Source organism: Sinohyriopsis cumingii, unplaced genomic scaffold (genome assembly GCF_028554795.1).
Source record: "Sinohyriopsis cumingii isolate HCF-2022 unplaced genomic scaffold, ASM2855479v2 utg000229l, whole genome shotgun sequence".
NCBI lineage: Eukaryota > Metazoa > Mollusca > Bivalvia > Unionida > Unionidae > Sinohyriopsis > Sinohyriopsis cumingii.
This window is the reverse complement of record NW_028315879.1, coordinates 8,015,690-8,042,131: the sequence shown is the minus strand read 5'-3', so window position 1 is coordinate 8,042,131 and position 26,442 is coordinate 8,015,690. Positions and strand designations below refer to the sequence as shown.

Here is a 26,442-nt window from a genome sequence, read left to right as displayed (position 1 = left end):
GCATATGTATGTGCTTAGATCTGTGTTGATGCTGATGCCAGCTCTAAAGGTAGTGCAATAGCTTGCCTCTATGTGCTGAGGTATGTTATAAAGCATATAATAACCATTCCTTTCATATTAAGAAACAATATAAAGATTTGTAAAATAGGTACCAATTTAACCATGTTTCTTATAGGATTGATCGGATTGGCGTTAATGTCATTTAAAATAATCAAAACATGTCATAAGAGGTCATGTTGAAAACATCATGCAAATCTGACCATCCATATAATAGTAGTAGCAAATAAAATGGCCAACATAACGGAGATGCTGGATATCAAACCAGCACTATTGTTATTCGGCGCCTTCTACATGTCACAAAACGTCTTTCAGCTGAACCTACATGCTGATATGAGCTAGCCTCCATTCTTGGGGAACTATCAGAGGAATGTCCAGCATTGCCTATTCAAGAAGCAACATTTTCATTTAGGACCAATTTAGACCACCAAATTAAAATATATGGCATGTTTTTGCAGGGTTGCATCTTGGAATTATTAAATTTGGCCACTGCATCTCCTCAAAGGAGAAAGATAGGGGCTACTCTGGGACAAAGGAGGTCCGGCAAACCTGGTTTTAGTTTGGGTATCTTATCAGGTAATAAGACAGCAGCAGCAACGAAAGCAAAACAAAAGTGAGTTTCTATTGTATCCTTTTCCTTAACTGGTGTTACAGTGAAAATCCATATTGTTTTTCTGTAGCTCTTGTCTTTGTATACCTTTCATATCTCTCTTTTTTGTTTTATCTTGGGGTTAGGGGTTTGTTTTACTTTTTCTTTTCGCTTTTCGTTTGTTCACACTTGCTAGTAAAAGGAGCTATAAACTGACTTATTTCCACAAAATAGTTAATAACTCGTGTGACCATCCTTACATTTTCAGATCACATTGAATATTTGAACTTTGATATAACACGAAAGGATAAATGAATTGAAAAATCTTCACCAACACATCCAGTACAGATTTGTTCTTTGAAAGTATGACAAGGTATTGATAATCAAGAAACAGCTGAATATCATATATGATGCTCTGTCATTAATATCAATAAAGTCTGCATCAGTCGTTCAAATTCAGCAATAGAACAGCGTAGATTCAGATCTGCTGGCGCTTTACATTGATAGTTCAACAATATAAGACTTTGATCAGTGATGTGAGCTCTCTTCCAACATCATCTACAGGAGAACTGGAGGCGAAATTTTCTAGAATGTCTATGATAGCTGACGACCCATACTGACTTTGTTTTATAACTTAAAGTCTAAAATTGCGATAATCATACTATGTTTACTCGGATGTCTTTCCCCTATCTACTATAGCCAGGCACAATCTAGTGGTTGCTGTTATCAAACTCTGTTGCTGACCATTTCAGCTCTTTGAAGAGCAATAGTACCCAATTCATAATTCCTATAAAACCAACTAGTTCAAGACCACCATGAATCTGCATGTCAAGTCAAGACATAATAGAAAGCAATCATATAATGGCTGGATGACAGACAGTGTGCCATGTCATAGGTCTAAAGAGATACAAAAGGACATTAATATTACGTGTCAGTAGAAATGGTCAAATACATTTGTAATGTAAACCTGGTTCCAACTCTTACAATAATTGGTACTCCAAAAAGCACACTTCCACACAATTAGTTCAAGGGAGTATCTTTAATAGACTTCAATATTACTTCATCTCGGAGTCCTTTTTACATTATGCTACTCGGTCTAAAGGTTATCTAACCATCAGCATGATGACACTTGGTGTAGTAGAGCATTACTGAGGTAGTGGCATGAACATGGTTTGTTGTTAGTGTATAACACTTGACTTGGCTGACATTGACTCATCCGGTAGCCTGACAGCCGCATGCTCCACTGATTGTAATATAATTGTTAAAAACGTAATAACATAATTCCATTAAACATCGGCGGAAATGGTCAAATACATTTGTAAGGTATGTCTCATGCCAAAGCTATCAAAAACTGTCACTTAAAAAGCACATGTTCATTTACAGAAAGGGATATGTTAATGAATAATATTGCTTCATCTCCAAGTCTATTTGATACTGTGCTAGGTTCTCTTACCATTGGCATGATCACATGTGGTGCAGTAGAGCTATACTGAGGTGGTGGCATGAACATGATTTGTTGTTGAGTGTATAACCCCTGGCTTGGCTGAGGTTGACTCATCTTGTAGCCTAACGGCCACATGATGGGTCGATTAAAACTAAGGCTGAATAATTAAAAATAATATCAAGTAAGCAACGAATTTCTTTAAACATGAAATCAAGAAAATGTTCACTGATATATTTACAACGTTTGAATATGTTACTGAATGGCCACAAAACTATACAGTACCATGAATATACATGAAACCAGACCAGTTTTCCAACTATTTGACTAGGTCCAGACTCTGTATAATCTGTCTCTTCCCTCAACTCAAAAATATTTCAATTTTTCCCATTTTTTATGTTAAGACATTTATAAACAAACTCATTTATAAATTAGTCTTATAATGTTGGTGTGAAATTGTTTCATACTTTAATTAATGGGTTGGTTAAACTGTTTTTCCATTTACTTCCTAAGTTCCTAAACAAGCATATTTGAGGAATGGCCGCACATGGTTTATTCACCAGGTGTGACAACATAATGGCATGATGTGATTTTTTTCCACCCAGGACTAACCTGTTGTGGAATGTATGAAATTGTAATAATTCAGAGAAAAAAGCCATGATGTCTTTTATTTTCAACTGAGACAAGAGAGCAGAAACTTAATATATCCACCCGAATTACGTATATATTTGATAGAGCTGATCTATAAAAAGAAAATAAATATAAAAGAATATATAGTACATGTATATGCAAATGTTGAATATTGACAAATACATAAATTGTTATCCAGTCTCAGCAACAAGGCATTTAGCTGTTCATCATGCTTGTCTGACACGGGTTAGATCAATGAAAGACGGGTAAATTTACTGCACTTAGTTCTCAAGAACACCTTACAACAGGAGTTACAGAAAGCGAGTCTGTAACAGATGGTCATAATGAGTTTACAAACATATATTAAATCAACGATATGGCACTTCTCATATTTTGCAATTGAATTATCAACATGCTTTAAATATTTTCTGCCTGGATGAAGATGAGGAATAGTGATTTAAATACGTACAAACATTCATAGCTATAGGACTAGCTACTTAAAAATATCAGTCGTCATTTCAAGTATAAAAATACCTAATAATTTGGTCGCCATTGACACTGATTGCAGAAGTGAACTTAAGTATGAAATTAATCAATGACACACGGTTAAGGTTTTGCTGAAGGGATACCCTATTATACACCTGGGCGTATCGAGCAGGTATTTATGTGCTTCGGATCTGAGAATTTCATTGGATGCAGCAGCAAGTCACTGCATCCAATCAAAAAACAAGTTAAGATTCCTAAATGATCAAAACAAAGGAGCACACAACTTGAATGGGCAGATAAATAAGCAATGTTCCACTGCCGGTCCATGTTTGCACTAAGACCTTTCACTCAAGTACACCTGTACTGGCGATTTTTCTGGTACATAGTCATATTTTCGATTTTAAACATACATAGTATCCTTTTGAGGTCAATTGCTTCCACCATTTTCGGCCGCTATACAATGTACTAATGTTGTTTAGTTGGCATTACATACTAAGGGAGGCAACTCATGAGATCCAACAGATGTTGCTAGAACAAAGCAGCGATATATCTGTTCGATCCGCTAATGTGTAGATAGGGTTATCATATCAGAATCTTGGCTTGCGAAGATGTCGAGTCATATACTAATATCATTTAGAAACAAGTTTCTTACGTTGATTCTCACGTCCGAAGTTCATGTTCTGAATAGTTCCATTTACGAACGATATATTTTTTACATCTGTCAGAGAACTCTGTTTGCATGATTCCGTTAAATCCATTGTTGGACTTTGTGTGCATGTGTATTGTGTCACAGGCAGCAATGTAAAAACATTATAAATAACATCTCATTCCCGAAACTATATTGTCACTCGTTAGCAACTCGGCTTCATCATGTTACAGCCATATCAGATGCGATTGTATCAGATCTATATACTTGTTTGTTTCATTGAAGTACTGCATTAAAGTACAAGCAGATTCATCTGATAAGGGCATTTCAAACTCCAACAATAATGGCAAAATTTTCAAAAAATATGAAACATGTAATTGATCTTGCCAAATCCTGGATTCAATTTGTTTTTGTCGAACATTCCACATCCATACTGCCCATTTCATTAAATGCTATCAAAATTTCAGATCAAAACATCTTTATCTCGTCATAAGCAATGTTTCCTATTTAAATATACACGGTTATTGATCTCTCTATTTTCTTTGTTGTATTCAAGGCTGCAAAATGCTTTCCCATTTTATTATGTAAAAAGTGTGCGTATTGATTTATATGAAGGTTATTTCAGTGTCTGTAATAACTATTCATCTCTAAGAAAACAATGACAACATCTAGTTTAAATGAAATTTTTAAATGAGTTGCAGGACACAGATAAAGTGCTTCGACTAAAGGTTTCTAGTTCAATCCCAGATCCATAATTAATTTAAAAGGATATAAGTTTACTTGTACAAATTATCACCTTCGCAAAAAGTTGAAAACATAGTTGCTATAAAACGCCATATAAAATGTTTATTGATTCTGAAGAAAATTATGTGCATTAGATTTTCCGTACTTTTTATACGAACTTGCTAACGCTAATTAAATTATGCTAATGCATAATTAATTTGCTGGACACTTTAAATGTGTCTTCTTTAATTTTTATATTTCTGCACGAACCAACCGCCATCACAAAATGCAAAATCTGGTCATCTTTTTAAATGTATAATATGCTTTTAATTATTTGTTTTTATCATGACAGATTTAAACATTTTCGATTTATTGCTAACCATTTACCTCACTTTTGCTGAAGTTGTAGAATTGAAAAGATAGGGACCAAAATTTTATTTTCAACCTCATTCTTAGACACATGAGGGTCGCTATGTTTATTGAATTCGGTGTTGGATACAATTTGTGCAAAGCCTGAATAACACAACTTAAGGTAGCATGGCCACGAGGTAGCTGAGATTATGATTTGGTCCTTTACCTTATGATAGAGCAAATAAAACTATTTTCAAAGACAAAAATATGACTAAAGTTAAAATCTACTATCTAAGTAGACTTGTGTTTGTCAGGAAGTTTGGCTAATGATAATATTATTAAGCAAACTGAACCATCATGAAAATTATATTGGTATATGTATGCTAACCATACTTTGTCCAAAATGACAGATAGCACGAGATTGTCACGGTAATGTGTTTTCCAAATAAGGCTTGCTATGCTACGTTGGGATACTCTGTGATAAGGTTATACATTCCAAATCATATGTTATGATTATGGTCTTAAACTAAGCAACAGATAGACGCAAAACCAACAAGTTGTGTAAAATTTGACAAATAATTTAATTCTCTATGTTATGAAATAAATATATTAGAGTAACTTACAGTATTATAAATTAAATTCAAAATAAACACTAAACGTTATAAACAAGTCTCACAGAAACGAGCGTTCGAATTAATTTCAGAAGTCGAATCTGCTAACGTACCTGAAATCTTGAATGTGCTAAAGTGTCAAAAGTTTTAATGTATGACATTGTCTAATAAACCGTATCATGGAACTCATAATAGTAATAACAATACTTTAATCCAGAGTCAACAAGCACTTTGTAATGAATAATCCAAACAATCGGTTCCCCTAGAATTATACCTAACCACAACGATAAATACATCTGTCGACTGTTATTAAAACCAGAACATAGGAAAATAGTAATGGATTAATTACCCTCTTCACTTTGCATGCACCCTTAGGGTCTACAACGCAATGTTTTCCTGCTCGATCTATTTCGCAATACATCCAAAGTCACATGACACAACACAACAGAACACACAGGGCTGAATCACCCCACAATTTTACAGAGGTTCATTATTACGGTTAATTATAAGACATGTAAACATTCATTTATAGCTCTGATGTTATCTACTATCATGTGACAAACGGAAAAGACACAATATAGATATATATAACAGCTCCTTTCATAAATATTCATAACACACCCGCTCATAGAGAACGAGAAAGATTGATGCAAACATATATGAGAATATAACAATAAAATTACCAGGAATATATCTTATTAATGACAAACATTATATTCAAAATAAAGCAATATAGAACTTCCATACAAGTGAAAGTGCACCTGCTATTAAGATATCGTTTCCAGTAATGTGCCAAATATCCTGTATTCCTGCAACAGACTCAATATCAACTGTCGCTGAGTTTTGTTTTTCATTTTGTTGACGAAATTCTTACAAATCGTTAATCAATAGATTGGTTTGGCTAAATGGTCACTGTGAGTTGAAAAGCACACAGTTAATCCATTTTACGGAGCACTGCATCCTGGTGTCTGAGTGCTAAACTGTCCTTGTGATTCTGCCTAATTTCCTTGATGTCAGGGGAAATAACATATTCAGCATGGCTGGTAAATAGTCACCAGACTAGGCCAAGATTTTGCTAAACTTATTCCAAAATGTTGTATTTTTTAGAGAACCAATATAACAGTATTAAATAAATATCAAAACATGTTCAAGTTCATAAATGAAAACGAACACTTCCATAGTTAGCTCTGTAATATCAAAGCAAGTGTGACAAAAATTACTACATCCGTTATGTTCGCCTTTAAGAATAAACGAGGATCAATCAGTGATATAAAAAAAATATAATCAGTACAAAAAAAGTCAACTATTCGATACATAACCGCCATGATGTATAGCGACGAATGACAAGACTTATTTAAGGATTGAACTCTGAATATTGCCAGAGAACCAGATCTATTAACAAAATGAACAGAGGCTAAATGAATTATGACACAGAGCATTAAGTTTACATTTTACAGAGTTGGCGGAAATGAGCCAAAGTATAAGATAACTGCTTGAAAGAATGAAATATATAACACTGAACATCGATACATGTCAACTGCTTGGAGAAATCTCAAGACTTGGAGTACATGGATGATTCAAGAGCAAAACACCTAACATTAATGCCAAGAGTACGAGTTTAATAAAGTTCCTGTTAAAAAACTGTGTGGGATAAAGCCACGAGAGAAATTCTAAAGAAATGAATCAAATTAGATAATACAGTCAATGAGCAGTACAACCATAAAATAATAATGTTGATTGTTTGAGACAAGACCTTTCTGGTTGATAATATAAGCATTATACAATCAGGCACCTTTTGTGCAGTCTTTGCAGTGAGCAACAAAAACAAGTCAAAACATTTGAAAGTTTTTCGATTTCTCTTATCAAAACTTTCTTAAATATCTTCTTTCAATTTACATGGAATTGTATTTCTTTCCAAATGCAATTTCCAGTGCCATTGTACTTGCTGCAAAATTAAATAAACACATATTCTCTTAACTAAGTTAAAACTGAGTCATATACCGATATTTCAAAATGTCCACCATTACGAGTTAGCTTAGTTGCTCTTTTTCATCTTGTATATTGCTACAATCATGAATCAGGGCATTTATGAATTGGTACTCTAACAACTTATCTAATTTTATCCCCGTGACCTATCATAATCACATTTTCATCTTTAAGTAAGTCTATCTCTAATTAAGTCTAGTTATACAGAGCTTTGCTCTTTAGCAAACACAGTCTATGTGCATTTAGGCACTATGGAAATTTGCATGTTATTGAGTTCATATAAGAATAGGATTGATCATGCATTTTGAAAATACATGTATCATGCTTATTGCTTTTGGATGTGTATTAACATAAAACAAAATAAATTAAAATTTTGAGCATTCAGAATTTTCTTTCCTGTTAATCTCTTGAAGTATGGCTTGCTAAACATTAGACAATTGATGTCCACTTCTATGCAAAATCAGTTAGTTTATGGTAGAAGCTGGCATCTCATCCTTTGTTCCAAGTGATCATATATCCCACTGCTGAGTTTTTCTTTTATCACACCAGTAGATAACTACAGATTTGCTTGCTATGATCAACAGTTAGGTCCAAACTTTGTCATACAGACTAGGTGTCTTGTGACAAGGTCAAACACTGCTTTAAAGAATTGTATGAAGCTGAAAGCTGGATAGAACTTTTGCAGACTCCATCCTTGTAAAACAAGTCTACCCATAAATCCAGTACAGTAGTCCCCCTCTTGAACGCCCCCACCCCCACCATGACTAGCGGCCACCCACTCCTTACAGCCAGAATCCGTTGGCACCGACGAGTTTATGTTCAAAATTACCCCTCACGAAAGGCCACCCGGCTAACGCGACCAGCGGTCAGTATATTAGTGCAATAATATAAAATTTACCCTCACAAGCGGCTGCATTTTATTGTAATATGTATCCAGAACCAGTATTTTATTCATAACGTGTGTTAAATAATCCGACTTCTGTTTCCTGATGTCAGGTTTTCATTACTGAAAGAAGTGTTGACTAAAATACATGTACCACTACGGTTAATATTATATCATTTACGCCTCACGAGAAACCCCATTTATTCGGTAAAGCCGAGAAAGACTCAAATTTTAATCCATACAAAAGGGTAAGTACATGTAATCCAATTAACCTTACTGTTGTGTTATCATAAGATGTCCGGTTTAGTCACTCTGATAATTGTTAAGATTACAATTATTGAACAGTAGTAACAGCTGAGAAGTGGCAGTATCGATGTACAATACACAAGTCGGCAGGAAAATGGTTTGATAGCCTTTATTTCTCCCCTTAGTAGGATATTGAGCTTGTTCACTTTGATAATTAGTGGCAATTACTACTGACAATAATTGTCAATATTACAAGTCCTAACGGCCACAAGGTTAAATCTGCGTGATGTTAATGGTACATATCGAAGCCGTTTTGGCTTCTCTCACTTAGTGTAAAGAAATGTATAAAAACAATAGGGTACCAGACTGCGACTAACGAATCACGTGACATGATCACTTCCTTTAAAAACACACGGCAATTTGTTTAGTTGGCAACATGAATAACTTACTGCAAAAAGATCAATATGTCATCGAGGAAAAGAAAAATTCTCAGTTTAGAAGAGAAAGTGAAAGTAATTCAACTGACCGAGAGGTGGGTGTGTGTGTCGAGGATCCTTGCAGAAAACTATAATGTCGGAAAGACTCAGATAAACAATATCATGAAAGGTAAGGAATCAATTCTCCAGAAGTGGGAAGGTGAAATGGACGGAGAAAGGAAGATTATTTGAGCCAGGAGATGTTTGTATCTTGATTTGAATGACAAGAAAAAGCAACGATTTTGTCAGCTGAATTGGGATATGATGACTATACCGCACGTAACGGATGGTTACACAGATTTCAAGTGCGACACAATATTAAGTGTTCTGTCCATAGTGGAGAATCAGCTGATGTTAATAATGAAGTTGTCGAAGATTGAAACAAAAGACTAAACGATATATACAGGGGATATGACAGCAAAGGCTATTTTTAACTGTGACGAGACTGGTTTGTCTTTTAGACTGTTACCAACATAGTGACAGATTATGTGATCTGTAACATAATTATAAAGACAGTTTTAAGTCTATATCAAAGGTTATTCATAACATTCTTTTGAAAATGATGAAACAGTTTGTTTTACATTTATTTCAAAACATGAATGTGATTTTTTAATGAACATATTAAATGTTTTAGCATTAAATGTACTTGAGACTTTCTTCATATGTATTTACTATTCACATTTGTCATCCCCCTCTACAAAGGCAACTCTCATTATAAGGCCACTTCCCTGCTGCAATAGAGGTGGCCTTATAAGAGGGGGACTACTGTACTTTGAACTAGTCCTCATCTGGCTGCAATCCTTTGTAAAACTATAAACAACCTAATTAACATTTCAGACCAATCTTGGCCTTGAATTTTTTTTACCATCTTTCCAAATATGATGTGAACAGCTTTTATGATCTTTTTTATACCTATTTGAGAAATATCACCCAAAAGAATCAATACCCCAACATCTTGTATATGCAGATATTCATCCATAATAGCACGGGTCTTGCTTAATATCTGGTCCTCTCTGAGCTCTTTGACAGGAATGGATGGCTTTTCCACAGTCTTGGCACGTTCAGGTTCTCGCCCACCACTCCTCTCTTTAGATGGTCTCTGGGCAACAATAGTCCTGAAAAGGATAACTATTTGCTTTAAAATCCAACTTTTTGACTCGCAATATCCTCAGAACAAAATGTCAACTTGGGTTAACTCTCCTAGAGAGAAACTTTTAAAATAGTTAAATTGATGAATCCAAACTATAACAAGCGCTGAACAATTCTTATCAATGAAAAGCAGTTCTTAAATATTCAACAAAAAGTTAAACGTCCAATTTGAGAAGTTACTGCCCACATTTTCATCTACTATCCTGTTGTTGAGAATTAACCATACATATTTATTATCCCCAAAAGATAAATGTCGTAATGTTGCATTGTTTGGTGGGCTATTTTGCTATACTTGAAGGATTCAATACTGAAAGTGTCCCAGGTTAAATAAATAGTTATGTGTAACAGTACCAATTTAAAACTGGCAAACATTTACACTTAAACAAGGATGTCAGCAACAAGATCTTATTGCAGTACAAGTCACCAATATTCTGAGATTTGTAAGGTTGTGCCAATCATGTCACATCACAAGTAGTACAATAATTTTCTTCAATAAAATATGTATCATGACAGTATCGCAATTAAAATAAACTGAAAGTGTACAAAAGAGTTCATGTTTGCAAAAACATCATTAACATCATTACATGAATCCACTGTAGCTTATGCTAAATTCCTGGAATGAATAAAAACGTCTTCCATTCCTTTTGATCTTTCTTATTAAAGGCTACTTAACACTATCAACTACACAATAATAATTCAAAAACATGTATATTATACTATTCAAGTGAATCCTCTGAATATCACAATAGGGGAGTTACAGAGGGTCTGTAAGAATTTGTTGTGATCCACTCAAAAAATGAAAATCACTCATTCTCTGGAGTTCCAAACACAGCTTATGATGGTGTGTGTGTGTGTCTCTCACATTATCCTGACACCAGGCCGACCAGTCCTTAACACTAACCTCTCAATGCTGAGCACCAAGCGAGGCAGCTGTTAGTACCATTTTTGTAAGTCTTTAGTATGACTCGGCCGGGGATTGAACCCAAGACCTCCCGCATAAGAGGCAGGCCTTCTAACCACTAGGCCACCGGAGCAGTTCAGCTTATGATAGCATATTCCTGCAAACTATACATGCATATACCATAGAAATCATATCAGCCATGCACCTGCAAGGTCACGTCTGGTTTTACATTAATGACCAATCTAAGAAACTATGTAAAACTGGACTGTTAAAGAATGTATATATAAACAATTGTCACAATCCATTAATTTGGACATGTTACAGTAAATTGCTGGCACTTGCATTTGAATCAGGAGGTGCAGCAGTAGATTAATAATTAATCTACAGAAAGGTGTTACACGCTGAAATTCAAATACTTAGATGGAACAAAGGAACCAATATTTGCCAAACAAACCAAAACATACATAGGGTATTACTTAAACAATTATATCAAGGATTAATAATGGCTACCTCATCAAAGGACTAAAATTCTTCAAAATTTAATCGCGTTTCTTTGGCAGATAATTATGTGGATACAGCAGGTACAGCATGTTGGAAGTGGCCATGTATTGTACTGTATTAAACCGGACATTTGTCACTTTCGGGGGTTCTTTTAATTTGAAGAAAATTGTCCGTTTTTGTCAAATCATAAAAACTGACCACTTGAAAATTCATGACTTCACAGTCCTGTATAAATATGAAAACTGCAATAAGTAGTGTTCTATTGAAAAAGCTTACTTGGCAGCTGCAAGGGCTTTCTCTCTTTCCAATTCCTGAGAGGGACGGTTGGTTGGGGGCCCTGGTTGTCCCAATCTATCTCGTGCACCCCCTCTGCGACCGCCATCTTCCTCAGACTTGTCTGCTTTACTCAAAGCAGAAAACCTACAGAGACAAACCCCATATCAGAATGTATGATATTCAACGGAAGTAGACATGAATTATCCCTTCAATGCTGTGGTAGTTTCCATTACGATTATGTCTGAGATCTCCAAAAATGGGATGGAAAGGTGAAATGCTGTCGGATTAAAAGATTGTAATCTCTTTTTAGACTAAACCTCGTCTAAGGGTTTTCCTCTCAACTTCAATACCAAGACTTCATGGTTTCAAATAATAACTCATACAAAGTGACATTTTAAAGATGACTATGGCCTTTGATCCCATCAAGATGTAAAATGCATTAGCTTTAACCAACTTGACCAAAAACTAAAACCTTTAACTGTCGATACCAGGAAGTTACCGTTCTGTCCCACTTCTCACCAGTTACTACTGTCTCACTTCCCACTAATGCAGGCTTGGCTAAGACCACTTAAAATCATGTTTATTTTCAAATATTCAACATTGCTATCCTGTAACTATTGTCTATGTTTTAAAAGACAGTTCAGGGAGATAAACAAGGTAAAGGCAACAGAATGTGCATAACTGATACACATGATACAACATTTGATTCCGATATCAGAACTCAATGACACTGCACAATGTAAAGACAGGCAGTAATCAATCCCTGCATCACAGAGGCAAAACTTTTCATAAGGAGAAAAAGGTCTTCTAGTGAAATGGTTTGGCAAGCAGATGGTTCTTTGTAAGGAGGGTAAAATTACAGTGCAATGTGAGGTTTATTTATATGGAGCCTGCAACTGACCAAGAGTACAAGATTTGTATAACCTTTACCAAGTTCTGGCTCTTACTAACGAAAGAGATATTCCATGCTAACTTACGTTCGATGGGCCAATTCTGACATTCCTGCATCACGAGAAGAACTGTTACTCCTCTATATTGAAAAATCACTATCAAACAAAGAATCTTTAAACATCTTCGAGAATAAATCCATTCTGACTGACTTGGTCCAGAGATATGCGCATATCAATTATTACCAACTACACTGCAGCAAAGTGCCTTACCCAAAGGCACACCACGGTAGCAGACTTCTACTGATTTAATGTTCAGATTCCAACCAACACCTTTTCGATTGCAAGATACCAATTATTTAACCACTAAGCCACCATGCCTCTTAAAATCCACACTTACATAATCCATTGAAATTTCATGCTGTCTCAATCTGTCAAGGTTTCACTCTTTCCACTTGTGTAATTTACAATTACATCTCAATCTTCTGTTTTTTTGTAAAAACAGGAACCTACTACCTGGATAATGGACTTAATCAATCTGCACAGCCTTCTTTACAGTTGGAAAATATTGGAATGGCTATTTATTAACAAATGAGCTATTACAAATTGAGGTAAATAAAGTATATAACTGCACAAGACACGTCTTACCTTTGAGAGTTTGAGTTTGGAGGGATCAGCGGTTCGATCTGTCCTGAATGGACAACTCGAGACACTGTGTTCCAACTATCTGCTCCACCTACATAAGTCCAGTGGGCTGTCCAGGTCTGCCACGAACTTCAGGTTAAAAAAATATATTGAGCATTTGCATTCAAGAAAGCAAAGTCTAAAAGCTTTACCCAAACACTGAACTCTAAACATTTTAACTTGTGTCTTTTGTGGTGCGACTTGATACTTCATCCCACTGAACTATGTTAAATACCAACTTGCCAATGTGTACAATTCTGATGATACTCACTTCCCTCCTTGGGTTTGCAGAAACATGGTCCAATCTTGCGCTTCTTGTGCCACTTCTCGATGAATCTGATCAATCGTTTTGGGGTTGATGTCGTCCCTTCTTGGCACCATTCTTGGCACCCATTTACCCTGTAATTATCGGGACATAATTTTTCAAAAATGAAATCTTGTCTCCTGATGATGCTTGCGAGAATATATTCCATGCAAGACACACTGTCAAGTCATGACACAAGAGGTTATAAAGTTTCAGGACGACACATTAATCAGTAAGAGAAATGTAAATACAACTATCGAAAATAAGGGGACAGCTCCACAGGTACAAATCAAAGTTTAACAAATCATGTCATTGCACAATTGTATAAAGTTCATGAAGACATCTAAAACGTTTCGGGATATATAAGCATATTAAGTATGAATCGATTTAAACAACATGTAATAAAAATGTGGACAAGTCAAAAAGAGACTGATCTTTTTTCTCACAGTAAACATTCAAGCTATAGTAAAACAAAGTATACAAGTTTGATGACAAGACTGCAAAGTTTTCTCAAACTACATTAAAAAAAAAAGTGAATGTTCAATTGAATGATTTTTACTCCAGTATACCCTTCAAACTTAGTTTTCAAGAGGAATAATAATCCCGGCAAACGAAGATGGTTCGTGTATATTTATTCACATGCCGCAGTAAATTATGTTTCACATTACAGGAGATCAAGTCATAAAACAGCAGAAAATTCTACAGATGGACACAAGATTCCATTACACATAATTAAGAAAAGCTCTGCAGTTTCAAAACATTTTTATCTACCACAGATTCAACATAGCCTGAACTTTGTTTTGGGAGGGGATTTCATTTATTTGTTTTAGTGACAGGATTTAACTACATCAAAATTGTGTCTATGCTTGTTACCATACAAAAAATTACAAACGTACATTTTCAAATTAGCTGAAATGATATTTAATCTACAGTTGAAACCTTGCAATTCAAAATGTCAATTATTATATGGAGAATTTGTACATGCTACAAATATGATGCTACATATTTTAAACTGCAAGATAAAACTTCATTTCTAAGCACTCATTTACCTGTCTGAGTTCTATCACATCTTGCAGCATGAAGCGGACTCTAGATGACAACTTTTTCTCATTCACTATCGTTTGCATCAGCGCAAAGTATTGATCCATTCTAGGCTGTAACAAAAATTATCAATACATTAATAATACAGTCAACAGCCAAGGTCTAGACTCACCTATAAATGAGGTCCAACTGCAAATAACAGAGATCCAAATGCACCAGCATTTAGGGTTGATTGTTTTATTACCAACTAAAGAGACCCATATTTGCCAATACATTATGCCCTTATATATCAAGATCTATGCATTTTGTAGTTGTACCAGACGTGTAAGCGATTATAAACAATATTTCATATATTGACATGGACATGTAAAAACTGTCATCATCAGCTCATAGTTTATTGTGGTCAATAATGACATATTGGGATATAATAACATTTTGAAATTTACATACTTTTTCAAGGGAAACTGCATTAATGCCAGTAAAATGCATAGGAATACACATTCTGTAATAAACAAGCACTCAAGTTTAGGCCTTGTCTTCAACCAAAATTTAAGTGAACTTTTCAACAAAATACACAGAACATGTACTTACTTTGGCCTTGTCTGTTTCGAGTTCCTTGCCTATGGTTTTGAGCAATCTGCAAAGGCAATCCAAAGTTTCCTCATCCTTGGTTCGCAAAAGTTTGAAGACACAGTCGTGCATGATATTTTCTGTGATCATTTTCAGCTTAAACAATTCACCTATAAACCTGTTGAAAGAGAAGGCACAGCTGTATTAAATACACATCATACCCATCATAAATGAAAACCTTTAACCCAAACCTCACCTTCAAACTTATGTTAAAAAACAAAACTTGCAACAATGCCCTGCCCAAAAAATAGTACCTTCCTCTCACCCTGCTTGTGTAGGCAAAACTGTTGACAATACCACTGTAGTCAAAAACGGGATGATATGGGCTATGCAAAATTCACTAACGCATGTTTGTCACAAAACCAAAGCTATTCCAAAAACAGCTCAGAAATGTTTCCGATATCTAAAATAAGAACAAATACTAAATGCTCTCCACCATTTACATTCCAGGATGGATATGAATCATACAAAGTGGGACTCTTACTAGTAAGGTACAATTTGTGCTATAACATGGGTGTCTTGATGTATTAAATGCTTATTAATAACGTGCAGCCAAGAAAACTTTACAAAAAATCAATTTGGACTCCGCATTCCATGATAATTTCTGAATCTCATGAACTGTTTTGTGAGAAAGCTTGAGCTGGTTCAAGAGAGCAAGTATACCTTATATTTCCTAAAGATCTCCTTTTGGATTTCCTTTCTTCATCTTCCAGTTCTTCCTTCATCTGCTGCTTTTGTTCCTCCTGAAAGGATAATTTTGAGCCTGTTGTAAAGTCAAAGCGATATCAAATACTCAAGAAAACCAGCATCCCTGCATCTATTGTCATTTTATTGGCACATGCTGCAACAACAATTTAGAGTTGATGCAAGACAAGCTCCTGCCTATAAATTTATGCATTCTGTCTTCAATTTAGTGATTAATACTCAATACAATTGTTTGGAAAACTACTGAGCTGCAAACCCTTCAATAACTTTATCAATATTTGCCACAAGTGGGACCATTTTAGGTCAGATGAAATAAAACCTGTGCTATTTTCATCTTGGAAAACATGTTTAAGAAGTTGTATACTTTAACAATCAAGTGAAATGGTCCACATATCAATTCTGATGTTTAAAAAAAAACAGGGAAAAAAAAGCATAGCAGCAACATTATAAAGCCAACACTTAATCTTGTTTCAAATCTTGCTCGATTGGTCTCTTACCGTAGTAGCCTTCTCTATCTCCTTCCTCTTGGAATCAAATTCTTTCTCTGAAGAATTGGCCTTTTCAAATTCCCGTTGACATCTTGTTAAAAGCAAGGCTCGGAAGTTGACATCTCCCTGCTTACTTTCTGCTGGGACTTTAAACTACAATGAATAGAAGGGCATGAACTGTTGTAAATTAAAGTTCCAGGTCTGTAAATGTTTGATTGAACTCATTTTTATTTTTTATTGAAGAAAAAAACTTATGGAATTTCATTTCATGCACATTGTGTTGCCTGCAATTTTCTTTTTGTTGATGTTTCTCATAGGTTTCTCTCACTTACACAAGACTTGAATATTTTCAAAATGAATTCTCCAGGACCTTAGTCACAAAAATTAAATAATATCTGTAATTATTTTTCTGAAGTTGTAGAAAAAAATACATTACTATTCAACATTTTCATGTTCAGATTTTTTCCTGCCCAAGATTTGTGTTATATATAAGCTGACATGGATAACATGTCAACTATCTAGATAATAAACATTCTAATGGACAGCTAGCAAAATGAATCACTAGCTAGGTGGGATCAAATGTATTTTGGTGACCATACAATAGCCCAAAGAAGTAGGGTTATGCACCTAGATAGAACTGTCCTTGTTCATCAGATTAGAACCGATATATAGTTCCTTAAAACATTTTTTACAAATATTCATCTAATTTAATACAATTTTCATAATATTCTTATAGGTAGGGTTATATTCACTCAATGATCTTTTATTTTAAAAGAATTTAAAACTGATTTCAAAGATATAATGGCAAAACATTATCTCTCGGACAGAGGCAAATTTTACTCTTTCATGTGGAGCTGCAACAGGACAAATGCTTCAAATAATATAAATATTACAAGTTAAGGTCTGCATATAATGATTGACCTCCTTTCAAATTACTTACCATAGATAAACATCTGCACATATTGGCATAGACTCCCATAAATCCTGGATTACTAATAGCCTGAAATCAGAAAATAATAATAGTAATAATAATAATAATAAATTTGTGCTTCAGCATACATGATAACACCTCCCAACCCACCACACCCAGGATTGTGGTATTGCTATTATCAGTGGCCAATAAAGCTTAATTTGCACGCCAAAAGTGGATCTATAAAATACGTATCAAAATTATAGCACCTATTGAAAACATCCTTCTTGCTACTAAAGTGGTTCTGTAGCAAGTCAAATTCTTTCAGAGAGGGCAAAATCCATATGGATTATAAGCAGAATACAAACACAAAATCGTGAAAATTTATTTATATTCAGCACTCCTTTTAACTAGTATATGTGTAACTTTCGTTGAATGATAGTGAACTGACAATCAAACATAAGCATGATCAGTATTACAATAGTCGCATTAAAAGTTCACAAAGCACTGCTTTGTCCTCTTTTCTGATCTGATATTTTGAAACTTGAAAACATCCATCTGCTCCAACATTGAACATCATATAATATCCACAACTCACCCCGTAAAACATTTTGATTGACATCTGGCACCATTGTCTCTAAAGGTATAGACTGGTCCACTAACTAGCTTATCAAGACAATAAATCTGAGGAAAATTTCAAATTTGAAGAAACATGTCTCTTTGTTCTATTGAAAATTGGTCACATAAAGTTTACAAATATATATATATATATATATATATATATATATATATATATATATATATATATATATATATATATATATATATATATATATATATATATATATCATGAAGTGCTCTTGCCCCATTATAATGCAAGTCATCTTATTCAGAAGTCTCAAATTAATAAGAGCACAATTAAAAAGAAAATAAGAATGACAAAACAATTTGTATTGCTTTGTTTTTATCTTTCTATTTATCAAAAAAAAGCAAAAGCCACATGCAAAAAACCTAATTTGGTGCAGAAAAAAAGTGTCATCATTATCCCGAAAATGTAGTGTTTGGCATGTATGTCACCAGCTGGCTGACTGTCCCCCTTTTTTGTTGTTGCAAACCATAGAGTTTTTCCTCCCAAGGCTTAAAAAAAATTCCCAAAGTTGATTTGTACATCTAACTGAGATGGTTTTGCCCAGGACTTGAAGTGCTTAGTAAATTATATATACTACATTATAATATACAAGTTTTAAAAAACATACCTTCCTACCCAGTGTCATAGTACACACATTTTTTACTGCATAATATGGTTGGTTAATATAAAAGTAAAACATGAAAGCAAATGTACATCTTACAGCAAAATAATCGTCTCTGCCGAGATTAAGCTTTGTTGAAAATCTGGACTTTTAACACAAATATTCCATGGGAACGTCATAATTGTAATAATATCCAGAGTACCTGGTTAACTGAAATGTACATTAAATTCAACAACTATTTCAATGCATCAAAGTTTCAACATACAGTTTAGGTTGAACATGAGTCTCAAGTGGAACCTGAAAGCACTCACCGGACATCTATCTAACAGCCAAATGCAAGAGTAGTTGCCCATGAAATCCATGTCAAGAATATGCTTTCTAAAAGAATGTTTTTGATGCTGTCAGTGAAACATGTTACGAAAACAATTATGCTAGCAATAATCCCAGAATACAACAGTAAAACTGTCTACAAATTGGTCAGATTAACTAGTCTGAATACATTATGCATGATGGATGAAGGACCACATAATAAGCACACTTTGCCAGAAGTGTCCTAAATATATAAAATTAATGACACATCACAAAAGTCCCACAGCTCATCAGTGGGAATACATTAATTCCCTGACCAGGTATGATCGATAGATATACAGAAACACACATGCAGGATAAGGAACGCATTAACATAATTGTATAGATCTTGCTGCATTACACATTTATTAGATTGGTTTTTAACAGATTTGCACAAACAAATTATCAACATGGATGGACAGCTGTTACACAATGTGTCCGATGTAGCCTTTACAGTGTAGCCATAACAAATCATGTCATAAAGTTCAAACAACTTACATTTTCGAACACAAGGTCAACCACACTTTTGAGACGGGCTTCAGTGTCTATTTCAAGTGCTTGCATCTTAGGTACCAGTTTCTGGAACGTCTGTGGTGTAACTTTATTTAGAATATATTGAACCTTCTTGAACAGCTCCTGTAAAATAAAATAAGTTTGTGTTTATGTATTTCCAACATGACTAGTTTTCTCTATTAACTTCTTAAAACTGCTCACCTTATATTTCAGCGTTACATTAAATGCATCTCAGTGTCCATCTGTGTCATCTTAAATAACCTCCTCGGTTTTCTGTGTAATTATCATACCATAACTGTAGTACAGGTCCATTTCGTCAATCATCTTTTGGGAAATTGTTCCTTGGCCCTTGTACTTATAGTATTATGCACAAATTTAAAATGAATACAATATTACAAATTGCATTAATATACACTTCCTAAATATCATTTAAGATTGAAAAGAGTTTATTTACTTCGCACCATAGCAAACTGGATTCCGAATCCATACCTGCCAACTTTTGAGATCTAAAATAAGGCATCATACAATGGACTCTCACAACAGTTAATCAGTTTTATTCGCATGGTGACTAATCATTAAAACTTTTTCACTAAATATAGGCTAATTTTATTTAGTACATCATAATGCATTAATTAAGGAACAGCTGTAGCATAATCAGATAATAGTGTAACAAATAATTAAAATATATAACCAGTTACCTCTTAATCACATGCAAATAAAATAATATCAATGTTAATATTTTACTTTACAGTAATACAATATGTATGAGCACTGGGGAAAAAACCTGAACCTATCTTGACTTGTCAATCATACTGATCAATTAAACAATCAGCAAGCATAAATTAAACACACCTCTAGGCATTGCTTATATCCACCATTTTCCTTCGACAAGCTGCTTGTGGCAATACTGAATTGACTGATAAGTATTTACAATTTTTGCAATGATTTGTTTATGTCTTAATAAATAAGGGTGCAAAGAAGGTACTGGGAGCATAGTTATTCCGACTGTCTATATCCTCATCGTCTAAATGGAGGAATTAGATTTCTTCCTTTCCCTAAATAAAGAAAAACGTCGATGGAGAATGACTTTTGTGGTTGCGCGTACAATCAGCTGAATATAGAAACAATTGATGACAATTACAGCAAGTTTGTTTGCTTAATAGTATGTAGAACAGCATGTCCCGTCAATGCCAAAAAACCCAACTGAAACTGAAAAATGGTTGTAAAAATAAACATTTCTAAAATATTGTTGGAGACCACACACACACACACTTTCGGGCTTTGGTGCATATTATTTTTCTTGTATAGGAAGCACTGCACCCCATACTGTATTATTTGAAAGTTTGAAAATTTACACTTCAATGATTGCTTATCCCCAAAACAGTGATGTATTGTCTCTGTCTTTCAGACACTTTAGTGGAGCTTTACTTTCTTATTGACAGAGGGGTGGGGAATACAAAAATGTAATAATAGAGAAATACAAAAACAATGGTTTCAGATGATTATCGTCCTATATTAAGCATGCATTTCCATGTTTACATCGACAAACATTATTGATCAAAATTCCATCTGATGAATATAGTAGAACTTTAAATTATTATGTACAACAGTATGCTTCTAAACAGTAATTATTTTGGAGTTTGTTATTAAGTTTTAAGTCATTTACTTCCAAGGCAACCTGAACATAAGCCAGAAAAAGTTAATAAGGATAAGATTATATACTAAAGACCTTAGCATCTTGTACATGACTAGGTTCTCGAGCAGCTTCAAAATTCAGTTTTATTTTTTACGGAAATAAAACACTTAGATTATTGCTATAAGAACTTGAGCTACAAATATAAATATTGTCTACCGCGGTATAATTTATGCAAATTTGAAATGTCACATTTTTAAGAATAATACAAATCATTTTCAATAAACATATCACTTATGCTGAAACGCATTTCTTAGCCGAATTCTACATCTTTGTCAGAGGTTAGCAGGGTGTCATATCACGTGATTTGGTAGGCAGTGCGAACTGTCATCTCACGTAAGGTCCATTATTATATTGTGACAATATTATCATGCAGATTGTCTCTAGTTGCACTTTTACATTTATTTAGCAACTCATGCCAATGCTCTAGATCATAACTACCAGCTGCTGCCAACATTTTTCTGGTATTAATACCAGTAAATGTATCAGTGGATAGGTTTCAATAGTATAATCCCTATACAATCTGATATCTGACAAGCACTGTTATTTCCCAGAGTGTGGATAACGCCAGTTCGTTTGGTTCTGGAAGCGTTTTCCAGCACCATCTGCCTCAGATATTGGAAGTCCATATTAGACAATAAATTATTCACAACATACTTCAGCGTTTGTTACACCGTATTGTGCTGATGTCGTAAAGGATGAAGTCATTTTAACACTATATTCCACTGCTTTTGCCATAGTAATGTACTTCTTAGTAGAAACATGTCTCTTATGACATTAAGACCTCCACAATTTATGATAATGTCTATCCGAAGGCAACATACTCTTTCACCCAAATGCAATTTACTGATTTCATCAGGGTAAGGTTGACGCATATTCCTCAAAGTATTTGTATTTGATTTTCATCTTGGCTTTACACTTAGCCATATATAGTTGTCCATATTTTGTTTTATAGTCATCTGACATTCTTTCACTTTTATCTGAATGCCACCACTATGTGGCAATGCTCTCTATGAAACAATGGAAACAAATATGGTGATGGTATGCTTTAACAGTTTGGCTCATATTCTTGTGAACACATGATGTGAGAAAAAGAAAGCACAAAACAAGCTGGTTTAGCATGCAGCATTTACATCATGAAATCAATTTATTGTTAAAGACATCAAAGGATATTCAGAGTGTGAAATACTGTTTCCAACGTCGGAATGATTCCAGCAAAACCAGAATTAAAGATATCAATATTTCTCTGCCACAGCTCAGACTACACTAATATTAAATACCACGTTTGCAAGTATAGCATATTTTAAATGTTACTGATTTGAACCATGTTTTACATATGCATACTGAACAAATTTTCACCGACCCATTCAAATCAAGAATGGAATTAGGTAAGCTTTTGCTTTATGCTACTTAACTTAGAAAATACTGAAATGTCTTTAATTGATTTGGGTTAATTATTAAAAGAAATGAAGTATAATCTTCAATAAGTTGAACTTACTTCACTCTTTATGTCCGCCTCACCCTGGTCTATCTTTTCAACTCGATGCCCAGGTTTCCGGGCCTCTTTGGCATGATGTAGCTCAATGTATTTTTGTACTGAAAGGTTTATGTGCTTTGTCTGAATTGCACTTCCTCCAGGACCACCCCTACCTCGCTGACCACTCGACCTGCGTGGAACTCCACCTGACTGCAAGCAGAAAGCCATCAAACTTTATCACAACACGATGTGAATATAAACTCTGAATATAAACACAAGTTTTCACAGTCAGGAATGGACAATTATCCACAAATGTTCAGTCACTTTCAAATTTTTTTAAATAACTATAATCCCGTTACCTTGAAAACTACTTGTGGTGCAAAAGACATCTATCAAACCGTTACAAATTCTCAAGTTTTGTCACATCTAACGAACATATTTGACACAAGCAATCAAAGGCACACAAATGCAACTTCCAGTGTTCGGGTCTATCAGTCATCTTAAATGTTTTAATGCATTCGTCCCTAATTTTCCTCACCCAGCTTCCTAGGCAGTACCGTACTTTAATCATAGTTCAGCCACCTCTGCTTCTAAATGGGAATGATGACCTAGATATTCGTAACAGAGAAATACTACAGAATGATTTACAACAAATTACCATGAACGAAACTAGTAGTAACGGGATATTCCTGGCTATATAATTTATTGGTATCATTCTGCCAGACACCTATCTATTACACCAAATTATCATCAATGTTTGTCAATTATGTCAGGTAAAGGTAACAATACATATCCGATTTGGACCACCAGACCATACATATCTGGGTGTAAAGTCCACAAAGCTGCTGCCCTCTGCAAAATCTCTGTTCGCAATTCGTAAAGTGGGCTGGAAAAATATCCCAAATTATATACAATATTATGAAATAATGTGAAATGAATAGTTGATTTTCAACCTAAACCAGAATGTTCATCCAAAACCTCAAAGTTTTGGTCATCTTCAGTCTTCAGACAAATTACATTTAATAACGCATATCATTAAATAAAAGATACTTTCTGAAACCATCTGACATTTATGCAGATTTTATAAGTGTTCCATTTTTCACTCATCTCTAACAAAAATAAAAATTGTCCACATCTCATCCGTTATAATGGTCATACCTATGTTTGACAGAAAAGTCGATTTCACAAGTATCAGAAAAGGCCACAATCCAATTGTTGATTATATATATATTAATCATAGTTGAACCACCTCTGCTTCTAAATGGGAATGACCTAGTTATTCGTAACAGAGAAACACTACAGACTGGTTTACAACAAAATTACCATCAGCAACACTAGTAGTAACGGGACATTGCTGGCTTTATAGGTATGATTCTGCCAGACGCCTAGATCATAACACCAAATTATCATCACTGTTTGTCAATTATGTCAAGTAAAGATAACAATACATACCCTATCTGGACCACCAGACCATACATATCCGTGTGTAAAGTCCACAAAGTTGATCCCTTCAGCAAAATCTCTGTTCGCAAGTCGTAAAGTGGGCTGGAAAAAATATCACAAATTATATACAATATCATGAAACATTGTGAAATGAATAGTTCATTTTCAACCTAATCATAAGTGTTCATCCAAAACCACAAATTTCTGGGCATCTTCATTTCTCAAAAATATTACATTTAATAACGCGTATCACAAAATACTTTTTGAAAACATCTAACATGTATGCAGATTTTATAAGTGTTCCATTTTCACTCATCTCTAACACAAATAAAAATACAATTTGTCCACATCTCATCCATTATAATGTTTATACCTAAGTTTCCTCAGAAAAGTTGAATTCACAAGTATCAGAAAAATGCCATTTTCTTTCTTTAAAAACCAAAATCTAAATGTTGATTGCCATTAGTATCAACATTCGGAAGGGGGGTCTAAAGATGTTTCGGGACATTCTTTTAGAACAAATCATAATCTATTAGAACCGTGTAGCAAAATACAGATGAGATATATAGAAGAAAACAATCCACAAACAACTGCAAAGTGCTGCATATATTATAACCCTTTTTAACCAATATCCAAAATCAACCAATGAAAGAATTAAAAATTCCTGCGCAATTCTTCATCATCTTGGTCAGTTTTAATTGCATTTACGTTTTGGCTTTGCAGCCCATACTCTACCCTTCTGTGTACTCACAATCCTGAACTCTGCCAATTATGATCAGAATCACGTGCACAAAAGCAATGGAAGTAAAGAAATTGGCATTGAAATTCAGAACCATCTAGTAAATTAACAAACAACTTCAAAGATCCTCTGCAGCCAACTGTAAAATGCAGAAATAAAATTCAATGCAAAGTTTCTTTAAGAAATATTTAAGAAATTTTTTATATTGTACACTTTTTTGTCCACTTTTAATGGAACATGTGTAACATTATTTCAACGAGAGAAAGAAAGCAGAATCAAATGTTTCAGATATATATACTCTAACCATATGTTATTTCAAAAGACCATTTGTATTACCATATACAATAATCTACATACTCATTTGTCACAATAGTGTAGAGATGGCATGGTCCTGCAGTTTATCACAAGTAAAAAATGATGCAGCAGTCAAAACAAGGCGTGCAAAGGTTATATATGGTACAAAAACTAAGCCCGAGGGTAACATTTTTTTGTTCAAACTTCTGTTTACCTTTTCAGTAATGATGTATGTGATATCTGGAAGATCAAGCGGCTTCAGCGTAGACTCTGGGGCATTCTGCAGCTGTAGAAGAAAGTCTCTGTCATACTGCTTATTACCTTTATGATTAATTGGAGACCATTGGTCTGAAACCAGATCAAAACAGAATACAAGCATGTCAACATATCTTTTTCCTCCCTTATTTTTCAGGTTTTAGAAACATTTTTAACACTCTGACAACAGCATGCAATGAAAATGCCTTTCCCAATCCCAGACTGACCTAAGTTGCAAGGCAGGTACCAAACCATTACCCTTGGGTTGTAAGTCCTGTGCTGTACGCTACAAACTGACCTACTGTTTCTTTTAAAGTATGGTTCATAACATATATCCCCATTAAAAAAATATCCTCATATTAAAAATGGTTCAAATCCAAGTTACTAAGTGCCTTCAAAATGTACTTAGTGGAAAATCAAAATGACTCCCGGGCAATTCGGGAGACTTGGCATGTATGCAAGTGCCTTCAAAATGTACTTAGTGGAAACTTTATGATGGCTGGCCATGGATTAATATGAAAGCCCAATGATACATGCACTTTTTTTAAAACTTAAAGCCACTTACTGTCAAAATACAAAGGCTTCGAGCCGGGACCAGTTCTAAGGCTCATGGCATCAAAAGGTGAACTCTTATTTTGATAAAGTTGTATTTTATTAGGGGGGAAAATGGAGACTAGTAGCTGAAGGCTTATCGGTTAGAATTCTCCTCGTTAACTACTTAATTGTAATTTAGTCACTATAAGCTAAGTATGCGTTTTGTACTGAACAAATACTAAAGAATCCAATGAAAGACTTCATGGAAAGTACAAAATGTACAGCCCTTCCTCTC

General features: G+C 34.5%; 1 protein-coding gene across 5 annotated transcripts in view; it reads right to left on the bottom strand.

Moving 5' to 3' along the window:
• LOC149774518 (uncharacterized) overlaps window positions 1–26,442 on the bottom strand; it is a 643,609-nt gene that overhangs the window by 585,640 nt on the left and 31,527 nt on the right. For 4 of the 5 annotated variants that reach the window (XR_016416846.1, XM_089945254.1, XM_089945255.1 and 1 more), the window contains exons 5-16: window positions 25,573–25,706; window positions 24,335–24,427; window positions 22,904–23,092; window positions 19,698–19,835; window positions 17,632–17,691; window positions 16,701–16,844; window positions 16,162–16,241; window positions 15,460–15,616; window positions 14,877–14,981; window positions 13,795–13,922; window positions 11,953–12,096; window positions 10,072–10,240 (exon numbers count right to left, since the gene is read on the bottom strand). Coding sequence is in view for 4 of the 5 variants with exons in the window: in XM_089945254.1 (XP_089801380.1) it covers window positions 10,072–10,240; window positions 11,953–12,096; window positions 13,795–13,922; window positions 14,877–14,981; window positions 15,460–15,616; window positions 16,162–16,241; window positions 16,701–16,844; window positions 17,632–17,691; window positions 19,698–19,835; window positions 22,904–23,092; window positions 24,335–24,427; window positions 25,573–25,706 (1,541 nt within the window). In the remaining variant the exon portion in view is untranslated. The remainder of the gene's footprint in view (window positions 1–10,071; window positions 10,241–11,952; window positions 12,097–13,794; window positions 13,923–14,876; window positions 14,982–15,459; window positions 15,617–16,161; window positions 16,242–16,700; window positions 16,845–17,631; window positions 17,692–19,697; window positions 19,836–22,903; window positions 23,093–24,334; window positions 24,428–25,572; window positions 25,707–26,442) is intronic. The other variant, XM_089945257.1, reaches the window with a different exon arrangement.